The 27,026-nt window shown below is 41.4% G+C and overlaps 1 protein-coding gene across 1 annotated transcript in view; it reads right to left on the bottom strand.

Moving 5' to 3' along the window:
* The window catches only part of EMB2279 (pentatricopeptide (PPR) repeat-containing protein), an 89,449-nt gene that overhangs the window by 44,318 nt on the left and 18,105 nt on the right, over window positions 1-27,026 (bottom strand). Inside the window, exons 3-5 of the mRNA XM_010276729.3 lie at window positions 26,639-26,720; window positions 26,348-26,539; window positions 12,952-13,065 (exon numbers count right to left, since the gene is read on the bottom strand). Coding sequence (XP_010275031.2) covers window positions 12,952-13,065; window positions 26,348-26,539; window positions 26,639-26,720 — 388 coding nt within the window. The remainder of the gene's footprint in view (window positions 1-12,951; window positions 13,066-26,347; window positions 26,540-26,638; window positions 26,721-27,026) is intronic.

The raw sequence follows: 27,026 nt of genomic DNA, 5'->3' as shown, positions 1-27,026 counted from the left end.
TTCTGTCATCAACACTCCCAGCCCAATCGGCATCCATATAGACTTCCACCTTCATGTGGTCATTGTTCTTGAACAGTATACCTCTACCCGGGCATCTCTTCAAGTATGCTAGTATTATTTCTGCTGCTAGAATGTGTGTGGTTCTAGGAGAATGCATGTACTGACTGACAACACTAACGGCATAACTGATATCTGGCCGGGTGAGGCATAGATATAGGAGCTTTCCCACTAACCGTTGGAACATAACTTTGTCTTCAAGAAGCTCCCCACTCTGCACTAATCCTGTGGTTCTGTTCAATGGGTGTATCCGCAGGTTTGACACCCAGCTTTCCAGTTTCAGCCAAGAGATCTAAAACATATTTCCTCTGAGAGACAAAGATCCCCTGTTTAGATCTAGCAACCTCACTACCCAAAAAATACCGTAGTGTACCCAGATCTTTCACCTCAAACTCTTGATGAAGGAGCTGTTTGAGGGACTCAATCTCATGGTTGTCATTTCCTGTCACCACAATATCATCAACATATACTGCAAGTAGTGTCAGTGACGACTCCACCCTCTTGATGAAACAGTGTATGATCTGACTGGGCCTGTACATAACCTAACTTCCCAAGGGCTAGTCTGAATCTGTCGAACCAAGCTCTAGGTGACTACTTCAAACCATACAATGCCTTATTGAGTCGGCAGACCTTCTTACCTGCCTCTGTATCACAGAATCCAGGAGGCAACCGCATGTAAACCTCTTCCTGCAAGTCCCCATTCAGGAAGGCATTCTTAACATCCATTTGGTACAAAGGCCAAGTGTAACTTGCTGCAAGAGATAATAGAACCCGAATGGTGGTCATCTTGGCTACCGGGGCAAATGTCTCCAAGTAATCTATACCATAAGTTTGTGTGAACCCTTTTGCAACTAGCCGAGCTTTGTACCTCTCAATGGAACCATCCGCATTGTGCTTCACAGTAAATACCCACCTGCATCCAACTGGTTTCTTTCCTTTAGGCAAGTCAACTAGCTCCCAGGTATTATTTTTCAACAGGGCATCCATTTCAACTTGCATTGCACCTCTCCACTCCGAGACTAATAGGGCTTCTTGCACTGTTCTCGGAATAGGGACATCAGCAACGGAGGTGAGATAGGACCTGTAGGAGGGAGATAGGCGATCATAGGACAAAAACTGGGAGATGTAATGGGCTGTAGATGTGGTGCAATGCCGTTTTCCTTTACGGAGGGCAATGAGAAGGTCAAGGTCATCTGCAGAGGGTGAGGTAGCAACAATGGAAAGAGTCTCTGTGGGCCCTGGGACTGTAATATCTGGACTTGGAGCCGCAGAGGAGGTTGGAGCTGGCCGGGACTGCTGATGACCGGGATCAACCTGCGTGCATCGCCTGTGATAGACTCTCAACTCCCGATCCCTCTGACCACCCTCGCTATTGTAGCCCTCATCACCAACTGGAATAGGTAAGGGAACAGCCCCAAAAGTATTAACCCTGTCCTCACTGCACTCCCCCTGAAGAAAAGGACCCAAATCTCCACGCTCACTACTCTCCCCCTAAGGAGAGACCCGAGAATAATAGGGTGTCTCCTCAAAGAAAGTGACATCCATGGATACAAACTTCTTCCCTGAGACAGGATCATAACAACAATAACCCTTTTGAGTTTGTGCATAACCAAGAAAGATGCATTTGGAAACTTGGAGTGATGGGGACCGAGAAGCTGAACAAAACAGGTACAACCAAATGTCTTGAGGGGAATAGTGAACAACTCCTCATTGGGGTATAGAAGGGAAAAAGGAGGTTTCATATCAAGAAGCCGGGAAGGAATCCGATTAATAAGATATACCGCCATAAGGATAGCATCACCCCAGAAGCGAATAGGGACATTGGAGGTAAACATAATACTTCTAGCCACCTCCAAGATGTGCCTATTCTTCCTTTCTGCAACCCCATTCTGCTGAGGTGTATGAGGGCAAGTGCTCTGGTGGATAACCCCATGATTAAGGAGGTACGATGCCAATGGCTTAGCAAAGTATTCCTTTGCATTATCAAATCTAAGCACTTTGATCCTGGCATCAAACTAGGTTAGGATCATTTGGTGGAAGTTTTGGGTCAGGGCAGGCACCTCATCTCGTGAACGCATAAGATAAACCCAAGAAAACCGGGTGTGGTCATCAACAAATAACAAAAAATACCTGTACCCACCCATAGAAGGAATGTGATATGGCCCCCAAACATCAGTATGCACAATATCAAAAGAACTATTACTCCTTTTATTACTCAATGAATAAGAGTTTCTACAATGTTTAGCAAACTCACAACTTTCACACTTTAACTGAGATGACTCAACAGACTCAAACAAAGTAGGAAACAAACTCTTCAAGGACCGAAAAGATAAATGACCCAATCGGTTATGCCAAAGCATAACCGGACTCACAACCTGAGAAACAAGTAGCTTCTTATCCACTGACTCTCCCCGACGAGAACTCTCCCCGAGCAGATAGATCCCATTCGTCTCACGGCCAGTCCCAATCACCTTCTTCGTCTCCAGGTTCTGAAAAACACATCAGTCAGGAAAGAAAGTTACTGAGCAGTTCAAATGTTCGGTAATACTACTAATGGAAAGGAGGTTAGTATCCAGTTTAGGAACATGCAAGACAGAGGACAAGGATATAGTATCCGACAGTTTGATGTCACCCTTGCCAGAAATAGGGACAAGAGAGCCATCAGCTATAGATACTTTATCCCTACCAGAGGACAAGTAATAAGTAGTAAACAAAGAGGGCAAGCTAGTCATATGGTTGGATGCACCTGAATCTATTACCCAACAAGGTTCAGTAGTACCTGAAGCAGAGGCATGGTAGGCTGAGGCTCGAGTACCTGAGTGTGCAAAGGCCGATGTGGCCGGGGCTGACGATGACTGCGGTAACTGAGCTGAACTGCCAACTTCCTTCTCCAATTGTATTAGAGCAGCCCGAACTGCAACTAAGGTCTCTAATGGTGTGCCTCTTGTGCCAGAGGATGCTGAATCAGTAGTCATAGCCACATGAGCATTACCCTTTTTATTTCTCAACTTTGTCGGGACCAAATGTGAATGCAGCTTCCAACATGTTTCTTTCGTGTGTTTAGGTTTCTTGCAATGCTCACACACAACATCCCTTTTATCTTCCTTCTTTCTGTCCCTCTCTGAATCACCCTCTGTTTTGGGTTTGACAGCTACCAAGGTAGGTGTAAGCGGCTAAGGTTGAATCATGACTTTCCTCCTGGTCTCTTCACTATGCACTAAAGAGTATGCCTGAGAGAGGGTCACACTATCTCTGGTCAAAATCTGCTGCCTCACAATATCATATTCTGAATTCAGTCCTACCAGGAACTCAAACACTCTGTTTGTCTCGATGTGCTTTCTATGTATCTGAGCATCTTTGGGACTCTCCCACTCAAGAGTCTCTAAGTGATCAATCTCATGCCACAGGAACTTCAAGGTAGAGAAGTAGACCGACACCGGTTTCTCTCCTTGTTTAAGGGAATTCACCTCACATTTCAATTCATATGCCCTGGCAACATTAAGGGGTTGGGAGTAAGTCTCTTTCATCACATTCCATATCTCCTTGGCTGTCTTTGCCCATAAGTAATTTCGGTTGATATGGGGCTGCATAGAATTGCAGAGCCATGTCATAACCAAGTAGTTTTCTTGGACCCACTTGGTATACATAAGGTCTCCCTTGGAAGGTTCTGCCACATCTCCGAAGAGATACCCTACTTTGTCCCTTCCCCCAATAGCCATCATGGCTGATTGGGCCCATTCCAAATAGTTTGATCCATCAAACTTTACGGTTGTAATCTGAAAACCTGTCTCAGAACCACCACCATAACTGTTGTTCCCAATACTGCCTTCTGCCTGATTCTTAAACTCCATTTCGGTCAAGAACCAGAAGTCTCAAAATTAGGTTACTACAGTCAAAACCAGCACTAGGACCACCAACCACAATCACAAAATCAGTATAGAACCAATCTGTACTCACAGTAGATGTGCATGAAACATGTATAAAACTGATCTGAAATCAATAACCACACACAACAGCAACAGTCCGAACTGTTTTCACCTCTTTAGAAGTGTTCGAAACCCCAAAAGAAAACTGAAAAACAGTTTGAAGAACAATCTGATATGCTGAAGCCAATTTGAGGTTTTAATCAGTCCTAAAGGCCATACACTCCAGACAGTACCGTACGGATAAGGTTTGTATTAGGGTTAATATGAAACCCTAAAACTGATCAATGTTGAGAACTATTAGGGTTTGCCGCAGGGATACGATCACAAGGTTCAGTCCAATACTAGGGTTTGCCGCAAGGATAAGACAAAACCCTGGAGAATAGAGAGATAAAACCCTAGAGTGGTTCGGCCACCCTTGCTGGATAGGTCCAACCTATCTTCTCTGATATTACTTATCTCATAAAATAAAGGACTTACAATAGGATTCAGTTTGCTGCCTACCAAGGTTACCCGAACCCTAGCCTTCTCTGATTCTTCCTGATCACCAACTCGCTGCAACTGTGGCACTTCTTCAAACAGCTGCTAATCCTCTGGAGATCTCCAAGAACCAGTCAACGAGCTCTGCTATCTCAGCTTCCAGCCTTAGATGGTTCTCATGTGGTCGACTGGACTAGACTCACATGAGAAACCCTAGATCTGATACCAAGTAGAAGTTTAGGACTGTTATCAGGCTTGAACCCTAATGGATTTCAGGATCGAAAATAAGAAGAAAGGTAGGAGGAAAGAAAAGGAAAAGGGAGGAGAAGCAGTAGAACACAAGAGTTGAAAGGAGGAGCAGAAACTTAATATTCTGCCGCCGCCACTTTAAATAATATTTATAGGTTATGCTCATTACATGGAAAGGACAGATCTGCCCTTAGTCTTTACATAACAAATAGAGCAAAAAATAAGACTAAAATAAATAACAACTGAAACAACTAAATGACCAATAGCTAACCCTAGGCAGACTAGAACATCTTCTACCCTACGAACACAGTGGGACCATAGCTGTGGGGCCCACATCAGTGTTCTCTACACTTTTTAATTCAAGACTGATTGTAGTCTAGATCGACTACTTGGTATCAAAGCCGACCTAGGAGCTCTTATGCTAATCTGATTAGGCCGATTGCATGAGAACCTCCTACATTTGGAAGTTTTTCAACAAGGAAGGAGGATCGGCTGATTCTTGGAGGTTACTAGTAGTGTGCGGCTGCTACTAAAGAGATTGTAGAAGTCTGGGAGAGTTCCAGTAGTCAGGAAGAATCAGAAGAAGCTTCGGATCCTCAAGATTAGGGTTTTGCATCAACCAAAAGGTGGCGGCCAGAGATTGTTTCATAAAGTAAGCTTTTTCTTATGATTCTGTTCAAAAAAGATCATCTTGGTTTAGTCTGAGAGGTGCGGCTTCAGAATTTTGTGTTTTCTTAAGGGTTTTGAGACTAATAGGGTTTTTGAGTTCCTAGCTGGTCTGAATCCTAAGTATGATATTGTGAGACAGCAACTACTGACAAGAGACAGTGTAACCCTATCACAAGCCTACACCTTAGTACATAGTGAAGAGACTAGGAGAAAGGTTATAATGCAGTATCAGCCCTTCCCACCAACCTTGGCAGCAGTCAAACCTTAGTCCAGGGGTGATACGGAGAAGGATATAAAGAAGGAAGACAAGCGGGATCTAGTATGTGAACACTGCAAGAAACCCAAGCATACTAAAGACACCTGTTGGAAGTTGCACCCTCATTTAGTCCCAGCAAAACTCAGGAACAAAAGGGGTAATGCTAATATGGTTGTTAATACTGACTGTGCCTCCTCGAGCACAAAAGGCACACCCCTAGACACCCTAGCTACTGTCCGAGCTGCTCTGACAAAGTTGGAAAAGGAAGTTGGCAATTCAGCTCAACCATCTCAGCCACCACCAGCTCCCACATCAGCTTTTGCTCATTCGGGTACTCGGGCCTAACTTATCATGCTTCAGCTCCAGGTAACACTGTACATTGTTGGGTAATAGACTCAGGTGCATCTAACCATATGACTGGCTTGCCATCACTGTTCACTACCTATCACTTATCTTCTGGCAGAGATAAGGTGTCCATTGTTGATGGTTCCCTTGTTCCCATTTCTAGCAAGGGAGACATCAAGTTGTCTAATGCCATATCCTTAGCTTCAGTTCTACATGTTCCTAAGCTTAATACTAATTTGCTTTCAGTTAGTAGCATTACAAAACATCAAAATTGTTCAGTAACCTTTTTCCCTGACCGATGTGTTTTTCAGGACTTGGAGACAAGGAAGGTGATTGGGACAGGCTGTGAGCCGAATAGGATCTATCTACTTGGAGAGAGTTCACATTGGGAAGATAGTGAAGATAGGAAGTCTTTTGTTTCTCAGTCTGTTAGTCAGGTTATGCTTTGGCATAATCGGTTGGGTCATTTATCTTTTCGGTCTTTGAAGAGTTTGTTACCTAATTTATTTGAGTCTGTTCAGATGCCCAATTTGAGATGTGAGAGTTGTGAGCTTGCAAAGCATTGTAGAACATCTTATTCATTGAGTAATAAAAGAAGTAACAATCCTTTTGATATTGTGCATACCGATGTTTGGGGTCCTTATCACATCACTGCTATGAGGGGTATAGATATTTCTTGTTGTTTGTTGATGACTAAACCTGGTTTTCTTAAGTTTACCTTATGCGTTCTCGAGATGAGGTTCCTACTTTGACCCGGATCTTTCATCAGATGATTTTAACCCAATTTGGGGTCAAAATCAAAATTTTCAGATCCGATAATGCGAAAGAATACTTTGCCAACCAATTAGCCTCCTATTTGCTTGACCATAGGATTATCCACCAAAGTACTTGTCCTCATACACCCCAGCAGAATGGGGTTGCTAAGAGGAAGAATCGGCACATATTGGAGGTGGCCAGAAGCATCATGTTTAACTCCAATGTGCCTATTCGTTTCTAGGGAGATGCTATTCTTACAGCAGTGTATCTCATTAACCGAGTTCCTTCACGGGTTCTTGGCATGAAGCCTCCATTTACCCTCCTATACCCTGATAAAGACTTGTTTACTGTTCCCCTTAAAACCTTTGGTTGTACTTGCTTTGTTCAGATTCTTGGACCTCATCGTTCCAAATTTGATCCTAAGACCTCCAAATGCATTTTTCTCGGTTATGCATAAACTCAAAAGAGATATTGCTACTATGAACCGACTTCTGGGAAAAGATTTGTCTCTATGGATGTTACTTTCTTCGAGGATGTACCCTATTATCCTAGGGTTTCTCCTCAGGGGAGAATAGTGAGTGTGGGGTTAACTCATCAGAAGTTCCTTTACCTGATCCATTGAGTGATGAAGGATGTAATGGGGAGGGGTGTCAGAGGTGCCGGGATTTGAGAGTCTATCACAGGCGGTGGAGGCAGGTTGATTTCGGTCATTAGCAGTCTAGGCCAGCTCCAGTGCCTTCTACGGATCCAGATCTAGGTACTATAGTTCCTTTATCGAATCCGGGTTCCACTGAGATACCTTCCACTGTTGAGCCCTTACCTCCTTTGGTTGACCTTGACCTCCCCATTGCAGTCCGTAAAGGCAAACAGCGTTGCACCACATCCACAGCCCACTGCATTTCCCAATTCGTGTCCTATGATCACTTGTCCCCCTCTTACAGGTCCTTCCTCACATCTATTGCTGATATTCCTATCCCCAAAACAGTGCAGGAGGCCTTGTCAGTTCCTGAGTGGAAAGATGCAATGAAGGTTGAAATGGATGCTCTTCTAAGGAATAATACTTGGGAGCTAGTTGACCAGCCTAAAGGGAAGAAGTCGGTTGGATGTAGATGGGTATTTACTGTGAAACATAATGTTGATGGTTCCATTGAAAGGTATAAGGCTCGGTTAGTTGCAAAGGAATTTACTCAGACTTGTGGTATAGACTACTTAGAGACTTTTGCTCCAGTAGCGAAGATGACCACCATTAGAGTTTTAATGTCCCTTGCAACCAGTTACTCTTGGCCCTTGTTCTAGATGGATGTCAAAAATGCCTTCCTCAATGGAGACTTGTAGGAAGAAGTCTACATACAGTTGCCTCCTGGATTTTATCATGCAAACACAGGAAAGAAGGTTTGCCGGTTGAATAAAGCTTTGTATGGACTAAAACAGTCCCTCAAAGCTTGGTTTGATAGATTCAGACAAGCCCTTAAAAGGTTCGTCTATGTACAGGCCCAGTCAGACCATACATTGTTCATTAAGAGAGTGGACTCTTCCTTGACCTTGCTTGCTATATACATTGATGATATTGTAGTGACAGGGAATGATAATGGTGAGATTGAGTCTCTCAAACAACTCCTTCATCAAGAATTTGAGGTGAAAGATCTGGGAGAGCTACAATACTTCTTGGGTATTGAGGTAGCTAGATCTAAACATGGGATTTTTGTTTCCAAAAGAAAGTATGTTCTAGATTTGTTGGAAGAAATTGGAAAATTAGGTGTTAAGCCTACAGATACACCTATTGAACAAAATCACAAGATCAATGTAGAGGGTGGAGAGCCACTTGAAGATAAAGCTATGTTCTAGTAATTAGTTGGAAAACTCCTCTTTGTCTCACACGACCGTACATCAGTTATGCGGTCAGCGTTGTCAGTCAGTATATGCACTCTCCTAAGACTATTCGTTTACTTGCAGTTGAGAGGATATTAGCATATTTGAAGAGGTGCCCAGATAGAGGTATACTATTCAAGAATAATAATCACATGAAGATAGAGGTTTATACAGATGCTGATTGGGCTGGGAATATTGATGATAGAAGGTCTACCTCTAGATATTGTGCTTTTGTAGGAGGTAACCTGGTCTCCTAGAGGAGTAAGAAGCAAAGTGTTGTTTCTCGTTCTAGTGCAAAAGCTAAATACAGGTCTATAGCTAATGGTGTGGCTGAAATCCTATGGTTGAAATCACTATTTGAGGAGTTGGGTATTGCTTATGAGAAGCCCTTAATGCTGTATTGTGATAATCAGGCTACTATTAATATAGATCATAATCTGGTACAGCATGACAGAACTAAGCATATTGAAGTAGGCCGACATTTTGTCAAAGAAAGGGTTTCATCTCAAGAAGTGTGTTTTCTGTATATCACTTCCAGCATGCAGCTTGCAGATCTTCTCACCATGGTTGTTCCAAGAAAGAAATTAGAGGCAGATCTATGCAAGTTGGGAATGACAAATATCTATTCCCAACTTGAGGGGGAGTGTAAAGAACACTGATGTGGACCCCACTGATGTGGTGCCCACAGTGTTCGTATGGCAGCAATATTTCTGTTAGATATGACAGTGTTAGTTGGTAGTTATTTCAGCTTTATTATTAGTTATTTCTTATTCTATTTGCCATGTAAGCAATAAGGGCAATTCAGCCCTTTTACAGTTAGCCAATAGTTATATAAATACTAAGAGAGGGTCAGCAGAAATTATGACCGGCTCTCTCTTTTCTGAAACTCTCTTCATGTACTTCTTTTCTTCCTCTCTTCTCTTCTTCTTCTCTTCAATTTTTCATCCTTCTTTCTTTTTAATTCAAGACTGATTGTAGTCTAGATCGACTACTCTTACCAACCAGCTGGTTGGTACCTTGCTACATTTATATTGCATTTTGATTTTTTATATTATTAATGCTGTTTTGTAACAAGACATGTATACCCACATTTTATTTAAAATATACATGATAAAATTGGTTGAAAAAATACTTGTGTTTTTTTCTTAGTATAGATTGTTTTGTTTTTTCAAATTAATAATTTGTTAAATTTTACAAGACATATGGGTAATTAAATCAAATCGGATCAGATTTAGATATCTAATATCCTTAACAAATTCGAATTCATCTTTGTAAGATCTGCCAGATAATCGAATCAGATCAGATATAATATTTATATTATCAGATAAGATTCAGACTCAGGATATACCCTGATTGAAATCCGATCCATTTGCATCCCTAACCTCTAGAACCTGATCAACAGCTTCCTCATGCTATTGTAAGTGAACTTTACCCTTCTACTTTGCGATGTACCTCCTTTGTTCCTTTTATTAATATTCCTTTGTCTTTCTTTTTGTATTTCTTGTCCTCCTGACTGCTAAGGTTTTCTTTCCTCCTATAGCTCCTTTTCTATTGTTTTTTCCTCAACAAGAATTTCCTGAACTTACCAATAGTCTACTGGTAGCCCCCATTGTAAAGAACCTCTCGATACAAAATTTCAAGCCTTACAAGAGAATGATATCTAGGATTTAGTACTTGCCACTCCTAATGCATCTATTATTGCTAGCCATTGGGTGCACACAGTTAAATTAAAATCTAATGGCTCTTTGTACCACTATAAGGCATGACTGATGGCACAAGGATACAAGCAAGAGTATGGCATTAATTATGAAGAGATGTTTTCCCCTATTTCTGAGATGGCTATGGTCCAAGTACTCTTGGCTTTATCTGTAGCTAATCAATGGACTACTTTTCAGATGGATGTGAATAATATATTTCTTCATGGGTATTTGAAAGAAATGGCCCAAATGGTGTACACAAAACCTCCTTCAAAATACTATGATGGCCCTTCTTCAGTGTATCAACTAACAAAATCATTATATGGATTTCAAGCAACCTTCCAGAGCATGGTTGAGCATTTTAGAGATGTTATTGCGGTTGTTGGTATCAAACTCAAGTTTCTTCTTAAAAGATCTTGTCATATGAAAGATTTGGGGCCACTGACTTATTTCTTAGGACTTGAGATTCAAAAGAGCAATCGGAGTTACTTCGTTAACCAGCGAAAGTATGCTTCAGACTTGCTTAAATTAGCTAATCTTACAAATGATAAACAAGTTGATACACCTTCAGAGCAAAAACACTCCCCAACAGAAATGTCAATTACAACATAGCCCAAAATTAGTTGTTCCTTCCCACCCCTTGTTTGGCAAGTGTGTAAGCAAAAGCATTGGCATCTCTTCTCACCCATTTGAAGTTCATTTCCACCCCCTGTAACTAGGAGTATTCATTGTTTGGTTCAAACCACAAAACCAAACCAAGTTTGCGGTTTAGTTCGGTCTGCACTTGAAAATGGTTTGGTTTGGTTTCATAATTCGTTAAATTGCAGTTTGCGGTTTCGGTTTGGTTTCTTGGACTTTACAAACCGAACCCAACCGTAAACTGTAAACCAAAATTATATATAATATAAATCTATAAATATACAATAGAATCATAAAAATAAATGATGTATAAATATTATGTATATAATATAATATATCTAAACCAAATGTATAAAATTATAAATAAATAATAAACTTTTATTTTATAATAAAAGTTTTAAGTTTTAAATTTTAGGGGTGTTATTTGGGCTCTAATTGGGTTAAGCCCTATAGAATCAAAGAATGGTCCAAAGTTCCCCAAACCATATTAGACACCACCAAACCGTAATAAAACGGTTTGGCCTGGTTTGGTTTGGGAATTTCTCAAACAGTAATTTATTGGTTTGGCCTGAGATCTTCTCTAAACAGCAACGAACCAGACCGTGAACACCCCTACCTGTAACAGTCTCTTGATTATCCTCCTCATAGATATAACATCACCACCCAATCTCCTCTTCCTCCCTAAGCCACTCTATCACAAGCTTAGAATCACCCTCTACTAGGAGTTTCCTAATATTCATTGAATGCCTTCCAAAACAGCCATAATTTCCACCCTCAATGAATCACCTATTCCAATTGGACATGAATAGATCACAATGACTTTTCCTTCCCCATCCCTAAAGACTCCTCCAATGCCAAATGGACCTGAGTTTCCTTTATTGTTGCCATCAAAGTTGAGCTTAATAAAAACACAAGAGGGGACCAAGAAGGCCTACTAACCTCCTTGAAAGGAAAAGAATATGCTACCTCCCTCCAATTCCTCATCAAAACATCCATAGAGAAATCCTTAAAAGTATGCAGTGTCTTCACCCAATGGACTACTCTGATGGTGATAGCTTCAATGATAGCATCCCTACTCCTTTCTTCATCAAGAAAAATTCTCTGATTCCTCTCTTCCCATATTGTCCAATAGACTGCTGCCCTCATACACTTCCATAAGATCCTTCCCCTCTTCATCGGCAAGCTAACAAAGGTAGAGGCGAACGGGCTTTGTTATATCATAAGAGATTTATTCTTGCAGGATCCATCACTCTCCTACATATGGCCTCTGATTTACTAGCACCTTCACCAAGGCCATGACATGATCTCAACATCTTTTTCTGGTTGACAAACCAATGCTTATGTCTTTACAACAATTTTGAAGGAGTGTTTACAGAACCTAGGAGTTTAGATATTTGTTGTATCATGTTAGTATTGGCCCAGTTGTACTTTACTTTTTTTCTTTTTTTTCTTCATTGATGCTTTCTAGGGGCATTATTGTACAGCTCTGTAATTGAGTATAAACAGTTTCTAATCTCCTTGTTGATGTTCTTTCATTTGCACAAACCCTGGTTCAGTTAATACAGGTATCTTGGGAGGGGTAGACTGCTGGATACACACCTAAACTTTGGCATTTTTTTTCTTGCACAAATGGGCCACTATCAGACTAAAACCCCATCCCCATGCTTGTTAGCTCAAGATCATTGCACCATGAAATGGCCCGTTTTGATAAATTACCTCTCATAATAAAATAGCCTCTAATATACTAATTCAGTAATTACATAGGACAGATCAAATTGAAACTTTGAAGGTGAACCAAAATGGCAATTCCAAATGATGATCAGTTTGTCAGAACCAAACAATGAGATATGGTAATACTTTTAATGATTAAAAAAATCATAACCTAGCACAAAAATGATTGCTTTATAAAAGGATGCTACAACTACAAGATAAATCCAATTCAACCTAGTCAATGTAGTAATGTCATAAAAACAGGTAGCAAGAGAGGAAGTTGAGAGAAGTCACTTGGTACCTCCATGGCAAGGCCATATGTTGTGTTAGAAGGCTGCAGACCCTGTTGTTTCAATTGCTGCAACACCCAAAATGCCCCTTCCCATTGTTTGCGCCGCACACAAGCATTTAGAACCTACAAATGGAAGAAAGAAAGTAAGCATCCCTTAATATTTAAAAATAAATTTTTAATTTGGTTCCCCTTACAATTCAAAATAAAATGAGACACAGGTCTAAAAAACTTGCCAGGTTATGTCTATATATTATAGATAGACAGACAATTTATTTTTCCTTTTTCAATGTCTCTGGATTATACATGCACTTTTGATGTATAAAAGGGAAATTATTCATCCTGAAATTGTAAAAATAGTAACACATTATATAGATGCAGGGAATAAGATACAAAATCAGCCTTAAGGGGCTTCTTATATCAAAGTTCACATCAAATTATCACACTATCAGGTTGACAGCATCTTTGACTGACATATTTTTCTCCTATAACATGTCAAAGAAAATGAGTCCCACCCAAGGGCTATTCTTGTTGAAGATTAATCAGTTTTATGTTGTTTTTCTGAGTAAATATTTTATGTTAGTTGTTAGATAGGAGGTGGGGACCACAGTAGTTATGTGAGTCCAAATTTTATTATGTTTTTGAGTCTTATATATGCTGTTTCATGTTATGCCGCCCTATAAGGGCAACGGTTGTCTTTGTACTGCTCTATTATTTTTAGTATAAATAATAAGTGAAGGGGGCAGCCAGATTATTGCTCTCTTTTCTTTTCAAGATCTCTTCTTCTCATCTTCTCCTTCTCTCTTCCATCTCTCTTCAAGAAACCACTTTTCTGTTCATATTTTTTATTTCAGCAGATTTCTACTTGGTATCAGAGCACCGGCTAGGGTTCTTGAAACATTCTCATGCAGCCCTAGATCGGCCAACTGCATGAAGTAACAAAGGGCTGGTCAATTTGCTATATATTGCCCAGTTCTTGGATTTTTTGGTGGGATCTAGTCATCAGGAAGGTGATCTACTGTTCGGCATCAAAATCAGGAAGAACTGGAGTACAGGGAAGAGTCCCAGAAAAGTTTCACTCTTTGTTTTAGTAGAAGTTCAGGACTGTTATCAGTATTGAACCCTAATTGATTTCAGGTTTGAAAATAAGAAGAAAGGTAAAGAGAAAAGAGGAGGAAGAGGGAGGAGAAGCAGTACAACACAAGAGTTGAAAAGGAGGAGCAGAAGCTTCATGTTCTGCCGCCGTCACTTTAATTAATATTTATAGGTTATGCTCATTACATAGAAATGACAGATCTGCCCTTAGTCTTTACATAACAAATAGAGCAGAAATAAGACTGAAATAAATAACAACTGAAACAACTAAATGACCAATAGCTAACCCTAGGAAGACTAGAACACCTTCCACCCTACGAACACAGTGGGACTGTAGCTGTGGGGTCCACATCAGTGTTCTCTACACTCCCCCTCAAGTTGGGAATAAATGTTTATCATTCCCAACTTGGATAGATCCGCCTCTAGCTTCTTCCGTGGTACAGCTTTGGTGAGGATATCTGCCAGCTGCATGTTGGAGGTGATGTATGGGAGACACACTTCTTGTGATGAGACCCTCTCACGTACAAAGTGTCGATCAACTTCAATATGTTTAGTTCTGTCATGCTGCACCGGGTTGTGTGTTATATTAATAGCCGCTTGATTATCACAATACAGCATCAGGGGCTTCTCATACTCAATACCCAACTCCTCAAGTAGTGATCTCAGCCAAAGAATTTCAGCCACTCCGTTAGCCATTGACCTGTATTCAGCTTCAGCACTAGATCGGGAGACGACACTTTGTTTCTTACTCCTCCAAGAGACCAGGTTACCTCCCACAAAAGCACAATATCCAGAGGTAGACCTTCTGTCGTCAACACTCCCAGCCCAATCGGCATCTGTATAGACTTCCACCTTCATGTGGTCATTGTTCTTGAACAGTATACCTCTACCCGGGCATCTCTTCAAGTATGCTAGTATTCTTTCTACTGCTAGAAGGTGTGTGGTTCTACGAGAATGCATGTACTGACTGACAACACTAACAGCATAACTGATATCTGGCCCGGTGAGGCATAGATATAGGAGCTTTCCCACTAACCGCCGGAACATAACTTTGTCTTCAAGAAGCTCCCCACTCTCTGCACTAATTCTGTGGTTTTGTTCAATGGGTGTATCTGTAGGTTTGACACCCAGCTTTCCAGCTTCAGCCAACGGATCTAGAAAATATTTCCTCTGAGAGACAAAGATCCCCTGTTTAGATCTAGCAGCCTCAATACCCAAAAAGTACCATAGTGTACCCAGATCTTTCACCTCAAACTCTTGATGAAGGAGCTGTTTGAGGGACTCAATCTCATGGTTGTCATTTCCTGTCACCACAATATCATCAACATATACTGCAAGTAGTGTCAATGACGACTCCACCCTCTTGATGAAACAGTGTATGATCTGACTGGGCCTGTACATAACCTAACTTCCCAAGGGCTAGTCTGAATCTGTCGAACCAAGCTCTAGGTGACTGCTTCAAACCATACAATGCCTTATTGAGTCGGCAGACCTTCTTACCTGCCTCTGTATCACAGAATCCAGGAGGCAACCACATGTAAACCTCTTCCTACAAGTCCCCATTCAGGAAGGCATTCTTAACATCCATTTGGTACAAAGGCCAAGTGTAACTTGCTGCAAGAGATAATAGAACCCGAATGGTGGTATTCTTGGCTACTGGGGCAAATGTCTCCAAGTAATCTATACCATAAGTCTGAGTGAACCCTTTTGCAACTAGCCGAGCTTTGTACCTCTCAATGGAACCATCCGCATTGTGCTTCACAGTAAATTGTTAGACAGTTTTGTATGCCCTTAGCTTCAATCAGAATGATGTACTTTATGAGTTTATTGTAAATGAATAAAGATACATATTTGATTCATGTTCCCTTGGTATGTTTCTGTGTAATACCCTTAAACTGGACACTTAATGAGACTCGTGTTAGTTTAGAATGTTCACAGCCAGTGGGTCGGTTTGGGGAGACCTATCCTGACAAGGCTGATACTGTGGTGCCACCAAGTCGGTTGGGGTGGCCTATCTCAGCTGCCAGGGTGAGACCCTAGGCACATACAGTGTAGGATTACTTGAATCTTTGAAGTGGACCAGATTTCCAGTATTGCCCTGGACCTTGGAGATTGATGGGCAAAACTGGAAAGTTACACCCGACCCCTAGACTCGATTATGATACTGCACTAGGTGTCGGATTGGGCTGTCTTTGATATGCCAATCAGTGAGATCCTTAGAGCGGGTCAAAACCTGGGTATGTTGGGACAGTCCGAGAATTCATCTGAGTGGGTGATCATAGTGACAGGATCAGCCCCTTTGTCGGACAAAGGTAATGATCGGGGATGCACTCTCACTGATGGAAACCAAGATTGCCGGCAGCCGATTTCAACCGTTGAGATTTGTTTTTGCAAAGTATATTTTAAATGAGATATAAAAGTATATATATTATGGTTTGTAAAATGTTTGCAAAAGGTTTTAATTCCCAGGATCCATAGAAGTGGAGAGTGCAACACTGTTCCTTGCAGCCGAGGGAGAGGTCCTTTCTTGTCGGGCAGTGTATGATCATTATGGGCTGAGAGGTTGAGTGTAAGACCATTGAGGATAATACCTGATGGGCTAATCTTGCATCTGCCCACGGTCCCTGGGTGTTACAAGGTAGCTTGGCCGAGGGACCACTTAGGGTAAGTGTTGGGCCCATAGAGCCCATTCGATGGGTTTCAGGGGGTGCATTGTCTTTAGCAGTGTATTCGGCCAGACCTTGTAACAAAGGCTGGGCCGAACCCATGTGGCTGATGTGTAGATCAATGCTTGGGTCCCACGCCATACAAGGAAGCCCAACTGGGCAGCAGTTAGGAAGGTTAAGTGAGCACATAAGCTTAATGGGCCTAAAGCCCACTTCGAAGTGGGCTGTTTATTTAGTTAATAAAGGGGTGAATTCTGAAGTGGATCAGCTAATAGGATTGGGCTTAGACCCTATCCACTTTGAGAGTCCAAGATCTAAATGAGATTTAGATCTGGAAACCTCCTAATTAGATTAGGAGATGGCTGATCTGATCTGCAGATAAGATAAGGATAATCCCTTATCACTTAAAGGGACTTCTAACCCAAATATGATTTGGATTAGCAACTCCTAATCTGATTAGGAGCTGATCCCTTTAAGATTACAAAAGAAGAAAGAGGCGGCAGCTTTTAGATATACATAGACAACAGATTTTCTCTAGTACCAAAAATCAGGAAGAGAATTCTGCTCCCTGCGAATACCCTTTTGCCGCCTCCCTGTTTGCCAGTTCGATCTCCAGTTGTGGGAGAAGTCAAGATTGAATCTTGACATCAGTTCTTTGAGAAAGGATTGAAAGGAAGTTGTGCTCACGTACCATCTTGCTGATCCTTGCGAAGGACAGAGTTCTTGGAGAAGAACACTGCTGACTCTACTCCACCTGCACTGCGCCATCTTCAGTGGGAGCAGTCTTTGGTTCCTTCCTTGGGCGTGAACACCTTCGTTGGGAGATACTAATTCTCCGTATCAGGTATAATTCTCTCCTGCTCCTTTTGGTTCAGATCTGATTCAGTTCAAGGTTCAAGAATGATCCTTGAAAATATGATTTTCTAAATAGGGAATGTGATTCCCAGTTGAAGGGAGAAAAATTTTTAAAATTAGCCCCTTATTCCGCAATCTTTGGGCGTCCATGGGATGGATCTCTCATCCCCTTCATAAATACCCATCTGCATCCAACTGGTTTCTTTCCTTTGGGCAGGTCAACTAACTCCTAGGTATTATTTTTCAACAGGGCATCCATTTCATCTTGCATTGCACCTCTCCACTCCGGGACTGATAGGGCTTCTTGCACTATTCTTGGAATAGGGACATTAGCAACGGAAGTGAGATAGGACCTGTAGGAGGGAGATAGGCGATCATAGGACAAAAACTGGGAGATGCAGTGGGTTGTAGATGTGGTGCAATGTCATTTTCCTTTACGGATGGCAATGGGAAGGTCAAGGTCATCTGCAGGGGTGAGGTAGCAACAATGGAAGGAGTCTCTGTGGGCCCTGGGACTGTAATATCTGGACTCGGAGTCTCAGAAGAGGTTGGAGCTGGCCAGGACTGCTGATGACCGGGATCAACCTGCCTGCATCGCCTGTGATAGACTCTCAACTCCCGATCCCCCTGACCACCTTCGCTACTGCAGCCCTCATCACCCACTGGAATAGGTAAGGGAACAACCCCAAAAGTATTCACCCAGACCTCACTGCACTCCCCCTGAAGAAAAAGACCAACCCTGCCCTCACTGCACTCCCCCTGAAGAAAAGGACCCAAATCTCCACACTCACTACTCTCCCCCTAAGGAGAGACCCGAGAATAGTAGGGTGTCTCCTCAAAGAAAGTGACATCCATGGATACAAACCTCTTCCTTGAGACAGGATCATAGCAGCAATAACCCTTTTGAGTTTGTGCATAACCAAGAAAGATGCATTTGGAGGCCTTGGGTTTGAACTTGGAGTGATGGGGACCGAGAAGCTGAACAAAACAGGTACAACCAAATGTTTAGAGGGGAACAGTGAACAACTCCTCATCTGGGTATAGAAGGGAAAAAGGAGATGGCATATCAAGAACCCGGGAAGGAACCCGATTAATAAGATATACTGCCGTGAGGATAGCATCACCCCAAAAGCGAATAGGGACATTGGAGGTAAACATAATGCTTCTAGCCACCTCCAAGATGTGCCTATTCTTCCTTTCTGCAACCCCATTCTGTTGAAGTGTATAAGGGCAAGTGCTCTGGTGAATAACCCCATGGGTAAGAAGGTAAGAAGATGCCAATGGCTTAGCAAAGTATTCCTTTGCATTATCAAATCTAAGAACTTTGATCTTGGCATCAAACTGGGTTAGGATCATTTGGTGAAAGTTTTGGGTCAGGGTGGGAACCTCATCTCGTGAACGCATAAGATAAACCCAAGAAAATCGGGTATGGTCATCAACAAATAACAGAAAATATCTGTACCCACCCATGGAAGGAATGTGATATGGCCCCCAAACATCCGTATGCACAAGATCAAAAGGACGATTGCTCCTTTTATTGCTCAACGAATAAGAGTGTCTACAATGTTTAGCAAACTCACAGTTTTCACATTGCAACTGAGACAACTCAACAGACTCAAACAAATTAGGAAACAGACTCCTTAAGGACCGAAAAGACAAATGACCCAACCGGTTGTGCCAAAGCATAACCAAACTCACACTCTGGGAAACAAGTGACTTCTTATCCCCTGGCTCTTTCCGATGAGAACTCTCCCCGAGCAGATAGATCTCATTCGTCTCACGGCCAGTCCCAATCACCTTCTTTGTCTTCAAGTCCTAAAAAACACACCGGTCAGGGAAGAAGGTTACTGAGCAGTTCATGTGTTTGGTAATACTACTGACTGAAAGGAGGTTAGTATCAAGTTTAGGGACATGTAAGACAGAAGACAAGGAGATGGTATCCAATAGCTTGATGTCACCCTTGCCAGAAATGGGGACAAGAGAGCCATCAGCAATAGATACTTTATCCCTACCAGAAGATAAATGATAAGTGGTAAACAATGAAGGCAAGCTAGTCATATGGTCAGATGCACCTGAATCTATTACCCAAAAGGGTTCAGTGGTACCTGGAGTTGGGGCATGGCAGGCTGAGGCTCAAGTACCTGAATTTGCGGAAGCAAATGTGGCGGGGGCTAATGGTGACTGCAGTGACTGAGCTGAGTTCCCAACTTCCCCTTCCAACTGTATAAGAACAGTTTGAACTGCGGCTAAGGTCTCTAAGAATGTGCCTCTCGTGCCAGACGAGGATGCTGAATTAGTATGCACTGCCACATGAACGTTACCCTTCTTGCTTCTTAACTTTGTCGGGACCAAGTAAGAATGTAGCTTCCAACATGTTTCTTTTGTGTGTTTGGGTTTCTTACAATGCCCACATACCACATAACTGTTGTTCCCAATACTGCCTTCTGCCTGATTCTTAAACTCCATTTCGGTCAAGAACCAGAAGTCTCAAAATTAGGGCTACTACAGTCAAAACCAGCACTTGGACTATCAACCACAATCACAAAATCAGTATAGAACCAATCTGTACTCACAGTAGATGTACATGAAACAGATATAAAACTGATCTGAAATCAGTAACCACACATAACAGCAACAGTTCGAACTGTTTTCACCCCCTTAGAAGAGTTCGAAACCCCAAAAGAAAACTGAAAAACAGTTTGAAGAACAATCTGATATGCTGAAGCTGAATTCGGTTTTTAATCAGTCCTAAAAGCAAATTCTCAGCCGTACACTCCTGACAGTACCGTACGGATAAGGCTTGTAATAGGGTTAATATGAAACCCTAAAACTGATCAATGTTGAGGAGAGAACTATTAGGGTTTGCCGCAGTATTAGATCACAAGGTTCAGTCCAGTACTAGGGTTTGTCGCAGGATTAAGACAAAACCCTAGAGAATATAAAGATAAACCCTAGAGTGGTTTGGCCGCCCTTGCTAGATAGGTCCAACCTATCTTCCCTGATAATACTTCTCTCAGAAAATAAAAAACTTACAATAGGATGTTGTTCGCTGCCTTCCAAGGTTACCCGAACCCTAGCCTTCTCTGATTCTTCCTGATCACCAACTCGCTGCAACTGTGGCAATTCTTCAAACAGCTGCTAATCCTCTGGAGATCTCCAAGAACCAGTCAACGAACTCTACTTTCTCAGCTTCTAGCCTTAGATGGTTCTCATGTGGTCGGCTGGACTAGACTCACATGAGAAACCCTAGCTCTGATACCAAGTAGAAGTTCAGGACTGTTATCAGTCTTTAACCCTAATTGATTTCAGGTTCGAAAATAAGAAGAAAGGTAATGAGAAAAGAGGAGGAAGAGGGAGGAGAAGCAGTAGAACACAAGAGTTGAAAAGGAGGAGAAGAAGCTTCATGTTCTGCCGCCGCCACTTTAATTAATATTTATAGGTTATGCTCATTACATGGAAAGGACAGATCTGCCCTTAGTCTTTACATAACAAATAGAGCAAAAATAAGACTGAAATAAATAACAACTGAAACAACTAAATGACCAATAGCTAACCCTACGAACACAGTGGGACCGTAGTTGTGGGGCCCACATCAGTGTTCTCTACAGTTTTTCATCTAATCTTGGGCGCCCAAGTATTATTAGTTTTCTTTTGTTATTCTAAAGAGAGTGGTTAAGTTTCTGGAATTTTCTGAGCCTCCTAGAGTGATCGATTCACTCTTCTCTCTGTTGAGAGGCGTGGAGAGGAGAGAGATTTCTCTCCGGATAGGGTTTTCTTCTTCCGGAAGGGTTGGTTTCTGTGTGTGTGATATTAAATTGCTTTTGGAAGATCACCAATCTATTTTTTCTTACTGTTGAACTATTTGAAGTAAGATGGAGAGTTGGAGTACCGAGGTGAAATCCACCGGTACCGTGGGACTGGGTGTTGGAGGTAGTAGTGATATTTTTGGGTCTGGAATCATTACTACGATAAACTTGATGGTACAAATTATTTAGAGTGGGCACAATTAGCCAAGATGGCTATTGGTACCCATGGAAAAATAGGGTACATCACTAGGGAGGAGAAGAAACCTGATATAGATTCTTCCCGATGGGTGCAGGAGAATTACATGGTAATGTCCTGGCTGTGTAATTCTATGTTACCTCATATTGGAAAATTTTTTCCTATGGGCTAATACTGCTAAGGAGATTTGGGGTGGAGTGACTGAAACCTACTCTCGGAAGCAAAATGCAGCCAGAAACTATCAGTTTAGGAATCAGGTGATAAGTATAAAACAATGAGAAAAACCCCTTGTTGTGTATTTCTCCATGCTAAAAACCCTTTGGCAAGAAATAGATCACTTAGAAACTGTGATATGGGAAAGTGTAAATGATGCAACAACCTATCAAAGACTAGTAGAGAGAAATAGGGTTTTTGAATTCTTGGCAAGGTTGAACCCTGAATTTGACATTGCTAGGTAGCATATTCTTTCTAGGGAGGGTGTGACACTCTCTCAAGCCTATGCCTTTGTTTCTGGAGAGGAGAGTAGGAGGAATGTCATGTTAAGACAGCTTGGGATTGACCAGTCGGCTATGGTTAGTACAACCAAACCTAAGCCGAATGGAAACAGGGGGAGTAGTGAGACTAGAAGGGAAGATAAGGACTTGGCGTGTGATTATTGTAAGAAGCCTAAACATACCAAGGACACTTGTTGGAAGCTTCACCCGAATCTTATGCCTGCCCGGATAAGGAACCATAATGGAAATGCAAATGTGGCCCATTCATCAAAAAAAAAGCAAATGTGGCCACTACAGGAGACTCTTCGGCCCCTCTTTCCCAAACTGATTGGGAATCCATTGCAGTAGCAGCAGTGAGAACAGAACTGGAGAGGTTTGGACAGCTTATAAGTAAGAAAGATTCAACTAGCTCTGGCCTTCCAGATAGACAGCAGAATGGAGGAGTCAACTACACCACTTCTTATGCACATACAGGTAGTTCATATGCAACTTCAAATCTTGCATCCACTTCAGGTAAGGAGGGATCTCCTTGGATTATAGACTTAAAAGCATCTGAGCACATAACTAATTCCCCTATCCTTTTCAGTTCCTATCAGTTGTGATCTGGTAGAGATAGAGTCTCTACAGCAGATGGTTCACATATTCCCGTTGCTGGGAAGGGGACTGTTAGAGTGACCAATGATATAACTTTATCTTCTGTCTTACATGTCCCTAGACTTCATACCAACCTACTTTCTGTTAGTTCTTTGACAAAAAATTTGAATTGTTCAGTGACCTTTCTTCCTGGTAATTGTGTTTTGCAGGATCTGGAGTCAAAGAAGATGATTAGGAATGGTCGTGAGGTGAATGGAGTCTACCTTCTAGATGAGATTCAGAGACATCAGAGCCATCATGTTAGCAGCAACAGTAGTAGTGGGTTAGAGTCAGTGAACCAGATTATGCTTTGGCACAATCGCTTGGGACATCTTTCTTTTAGTTCTTTGAAATTTCTTTTCCCAAAGTTGTTTGAGTCTATTCAGTTATCTACATTGGAATGTGAGAGTTGTCAGTTAGGAAAGCATTGTAGACATTCTTTTAAACCAAGTAATAAAAGTACTTTGCTTTTAATATAGTTCACACTGATGTATGGGGGCCATATCATATCCCTTCCATGGGAGGATACCATTACTTTCTCTTGTTTGCGGATGATTATACACGGTATTCTTGGATATATTTGATGAGATCACGAAATGAGGTTCCTAACTTGGTAGGACAGTTCCACCAAATGGTTCTCACACAATTTGAAGTGAGAACTAAGGCCTTTAGATCAGATAATGCCAAAGAGTAGTTTGAGAAGGACTTCACCACATATTTCTTAGAACACAGTATAATTCATTAGACTAGTTGTGCATATACACCGCAACAGAATGGAGTAGTTGAGAGGAAAAACAGACACATTGTGGAGGTGGCAAGAAGTCTTATGGCGTGCGCTTCAGTTCCTACACATTTCTGGGGAGATGCAATTCTTACAGCCGTGCATTTGATTAACCGTGTTCCTTCACAGACTTTGGGGTTTAAGGTGCCATTTAGTCTTCTTTTTCCAGATGGGGAGATATTTCACATACCTCTGAGGGTTTTTGGTTGTGTTTCCTTTGTTCACATTCTTGGCCCCACCGTAAGAAATTGGATCCTAAGGCCAAGAAATGTGTTTTCCTTGGGTATGCTCAGAACCAAAAGGGGTATTGTTGTTATGACCCAGTGTCGAGGAGCAGATTTGTCACTATTGATGTTACCTTTTTTGAATCCACCTTCTTCTCGAGTGGTTCTCCTCAGGGGGAGAGTTTTGGGGAGGAGAACTTACAATATGTTCCTCTTCCTGTTTCTTTTGTGCCTCCATCAATTCCATCAGCACCTCCATCAGTTTCTTTGCCAGCACCTCCGTCAGTTTCATTACCTAAGCCACTATGGGCAGCCTCACAGAAATATCAGTGCTGGTAGACGATGGTTGATTCCACACATCCTCAACCCACACTACTCTTATCAGTCCTTCTGAAACTCCAGATTCAACAGATACAGTTCCAAGTATTCCTCTTGAGCCTAAGCCTGTTATGTTTTCTAATGATAATGTTCTTGTACCTAACACCATTGTTGCAGCTGATCCCACTGACCTTGATCTTCCCATTGCACTTCGCAAAGGGAAGAGAAAGCGTACAGCCCATTGCATTTCACACCATCTTTCCTACAGTGCCTTATCACCCTCCTACCGAGCTTTCCTTTCTTCCCTGGATTCTGTGTCTATGCCCAGGAATGTTACTGAGGCCCTCTCCAAACCTAAGTGGAAAACAGCCATGCAAGAAGAGATGGAAGCCTTGGTTAAAAACCAAACTTGGGAAATAGTTGATCTCCCCCTAGACAAAGAAATAGTCAGATGTAGATGGGTATTCACAATGAAGTATAGGGTCGATGGCAAGATAGAGAGGTACAAGGCAAGGTTGGTAGAAAAAGGGTATACTCAGACGTATAGTGTTGATTATCTGGAAACATTTGCACCGGTAGCTAAGATGAATTCAGTTCGTATTCTTTTATCTCTGGTAGCCACCTATTCATGGCCCTTGTTTCAGCTTGACGTTAAAAATGCTTTCCTCAATGGTGATTTACAGGAGGTATATATGGACATTCCAGCGGGCTTTTATGAAAATGTTGGTAAAGGAAAAGTGTGCAAACTCAAAAAATCTCTGTATGGCCTAAAGCAGTCACCTAGGGCTTGGTTTGACAGGTTCAAAGGGGCACTTATCCGTTTTGGATACACTCAAACCCAGTCTGATCACACCCTCTTTGTAAAGTGGAGTGATGCTCTAGTGTCAATTCTGATTGTGTATGTGGATGATATAGTGGTTACAGGAAATGATCTGGAGGAGATTGATGATCTCAAAAAACCATTGCAGCAAAAATTTGAGATCAAAGATCTTGGTGAGCTCAAATACTTCTTGGGGATTAAAGTTGCAAGATCTAAGCATGGGATCTTCATCTCATAGAGAAAGTATGTACTTGACCTACTACAGGAAACTAGGAAGTTGGGGACCAAACCAGCAGACACTCCTATTGATCCAAATCATAGAATTAATGCTATGGATGGTGAGCTGGTAAAAGATGTGGGGAGATATCAAAGAATGGTGGGCCGACTGCTATATTTGTGTATGACACGACCAGATATTTCTTATGTTGCCAGTGTTGTGAGTCAATACATGCATGCACCTCGGGTTCAGCAGTGGGAAGCTATTGAGAGAATACTTGCATATCTGAAAAAGCACCCTGACAGAGGCATTCTTTTCTCAAATCATGAAAATCTAAAGCTAGAATCCTATACAGATGCAAACTGGGCAGGATGCTTAGTTGACAGGAAGTCTACATCAAGAGTGTGTACCTTTGTAGGGTAGAAACTTGATCTTCTAGAAGAGTAAGAAGCAAGTGGTTGTGGCAAGGCCAAGCGTAGAAGTTGAGTATAGATCCATGGCTCATGGTGTCTCAGAACTTCTTTGGGTTAGATCTCTTTTGAGTGAGATTGGGGTGAAAGCAGAGGAACCTATGATGTTGTACTATGACAATCAGGCTGCAATCACTATTGTCCATAATCCAATTCAGCATGACAAGACAAAACACATTGAAGTTGATAGACACTTCATAAGAGAGGGTAACAGCCGGAGAAGTCTATTTGCCTTATGTCTCTTCAGAATTGCAGTTGGCTGATGTTCTCACTAAAGGGGTGGCAAAACAAGCTTAAACATGATCTACGCAAGTTGGGAATGTGTGACATTTACTCCCAACTTGAGAGGGAGTGTTGAAGATTAATCAGTTTTATGTTGTTTTTTTTTAGTAGATGTTTTATGTTAGTTGTTAGATAGGATGTGAGTCCAAAATTTATTATGTTTTTGAGTCTTATATATGTTGTCTTTGTACTGCTCTATTATTTTTAATATAAATAATAAGTGAAGGGGGCGACCAGATTATTTCTCTCTTTTCTTTTCAAGATCTCTTCTTCTCTTCTCCTTCTCTCTTCAAGAAATCACTTTTCTGTTCATATTTTTTATTTCAGCAGATTTCTACTATTCTAAATTTTTTTCGCCAGAATCAATAGGAGATGATGATAACTTTCAAATCATGCTACCAACTAAATAATCGAGGTCGCTCAGAAGCAGGATATCCAAAAAGTATAGTTCCACTAGATAACATGGAAGTGTCTCTTCCACTTAAAGACCAGAATTATGGTTTTGAAAAAATAGATTTTTCTTATGTGCATAAATGGGAAGGATTACTCACAGCATTGTAGACAATAATGTCTGGTTCTAACCGTGGGTCCCACTTCTCAAGCACCCCTGTTTTGAATTTCTTCTTGGGAGGAGATCGCATGCAATCAATCACATCAAAGAGTTCCTTCAAATGCCCCGCTTGTCCAAGAGTGACAGCAATACAATGATAAGCTGCAAGGTCGGGATACGAAGATAATTGTTGCTGGAAAAATATTAAAAATGCAGTTAGTCCATATTCTTACATTTCTCCTTCTATTACAGATATTTAAATAATACAAGCAAGCACAGTAACATCTATTACCAGCATTGCATGAAATACATTAAATGCCTCCACTGGTCTCCTTGCCTTGCCAAGCACATTAAGTGCAGCTGTATAAATATATCTGCATTACAAGGATAATAGTTACCAAGAGGGTAATAGTGCTGGTCAAAGACCAGAAATAGTAGAGAACTGAATTGATCATTGTAAAGGTACAAATCGGGTTGTTCATATTTCAGAGGATAGAATGCATAAATGAGTTTCCAAAATATGTTTCACATTGCATCTAATAATCATTTTCTACATTAATCATACGGTTTCTAATCAAATCACTGATTTGAATGGAAAATAACAATTCATGTTGAATACTTGATTTAATAGAAAAAGATTATTTAGTCCTTCCTCCTTTTACGTGCTTATACATTTAGGG

The sequence above is a fragment of the Nelumbo nucifera genome, chromosome 3 (assembly GCF_055504915.1).
Source record: "Nelumbo nucifera cultivar China Antique chromosome 3, China Antique-T2T, whole genome shotgun sequence".
NCBI classification, from domain to species: domain Eukaryota; kingdom Viridiplantae; phylum Streptophyta; class Magnoliopsida; order Proteales; family Nelumbonaceae; genus Nelumbo; species Nelumbo nucifera.
Note: the sequence above shows the minus strand (reverse complement) of the source record. Positions and strands in the feature narration are given on the sequence as shown.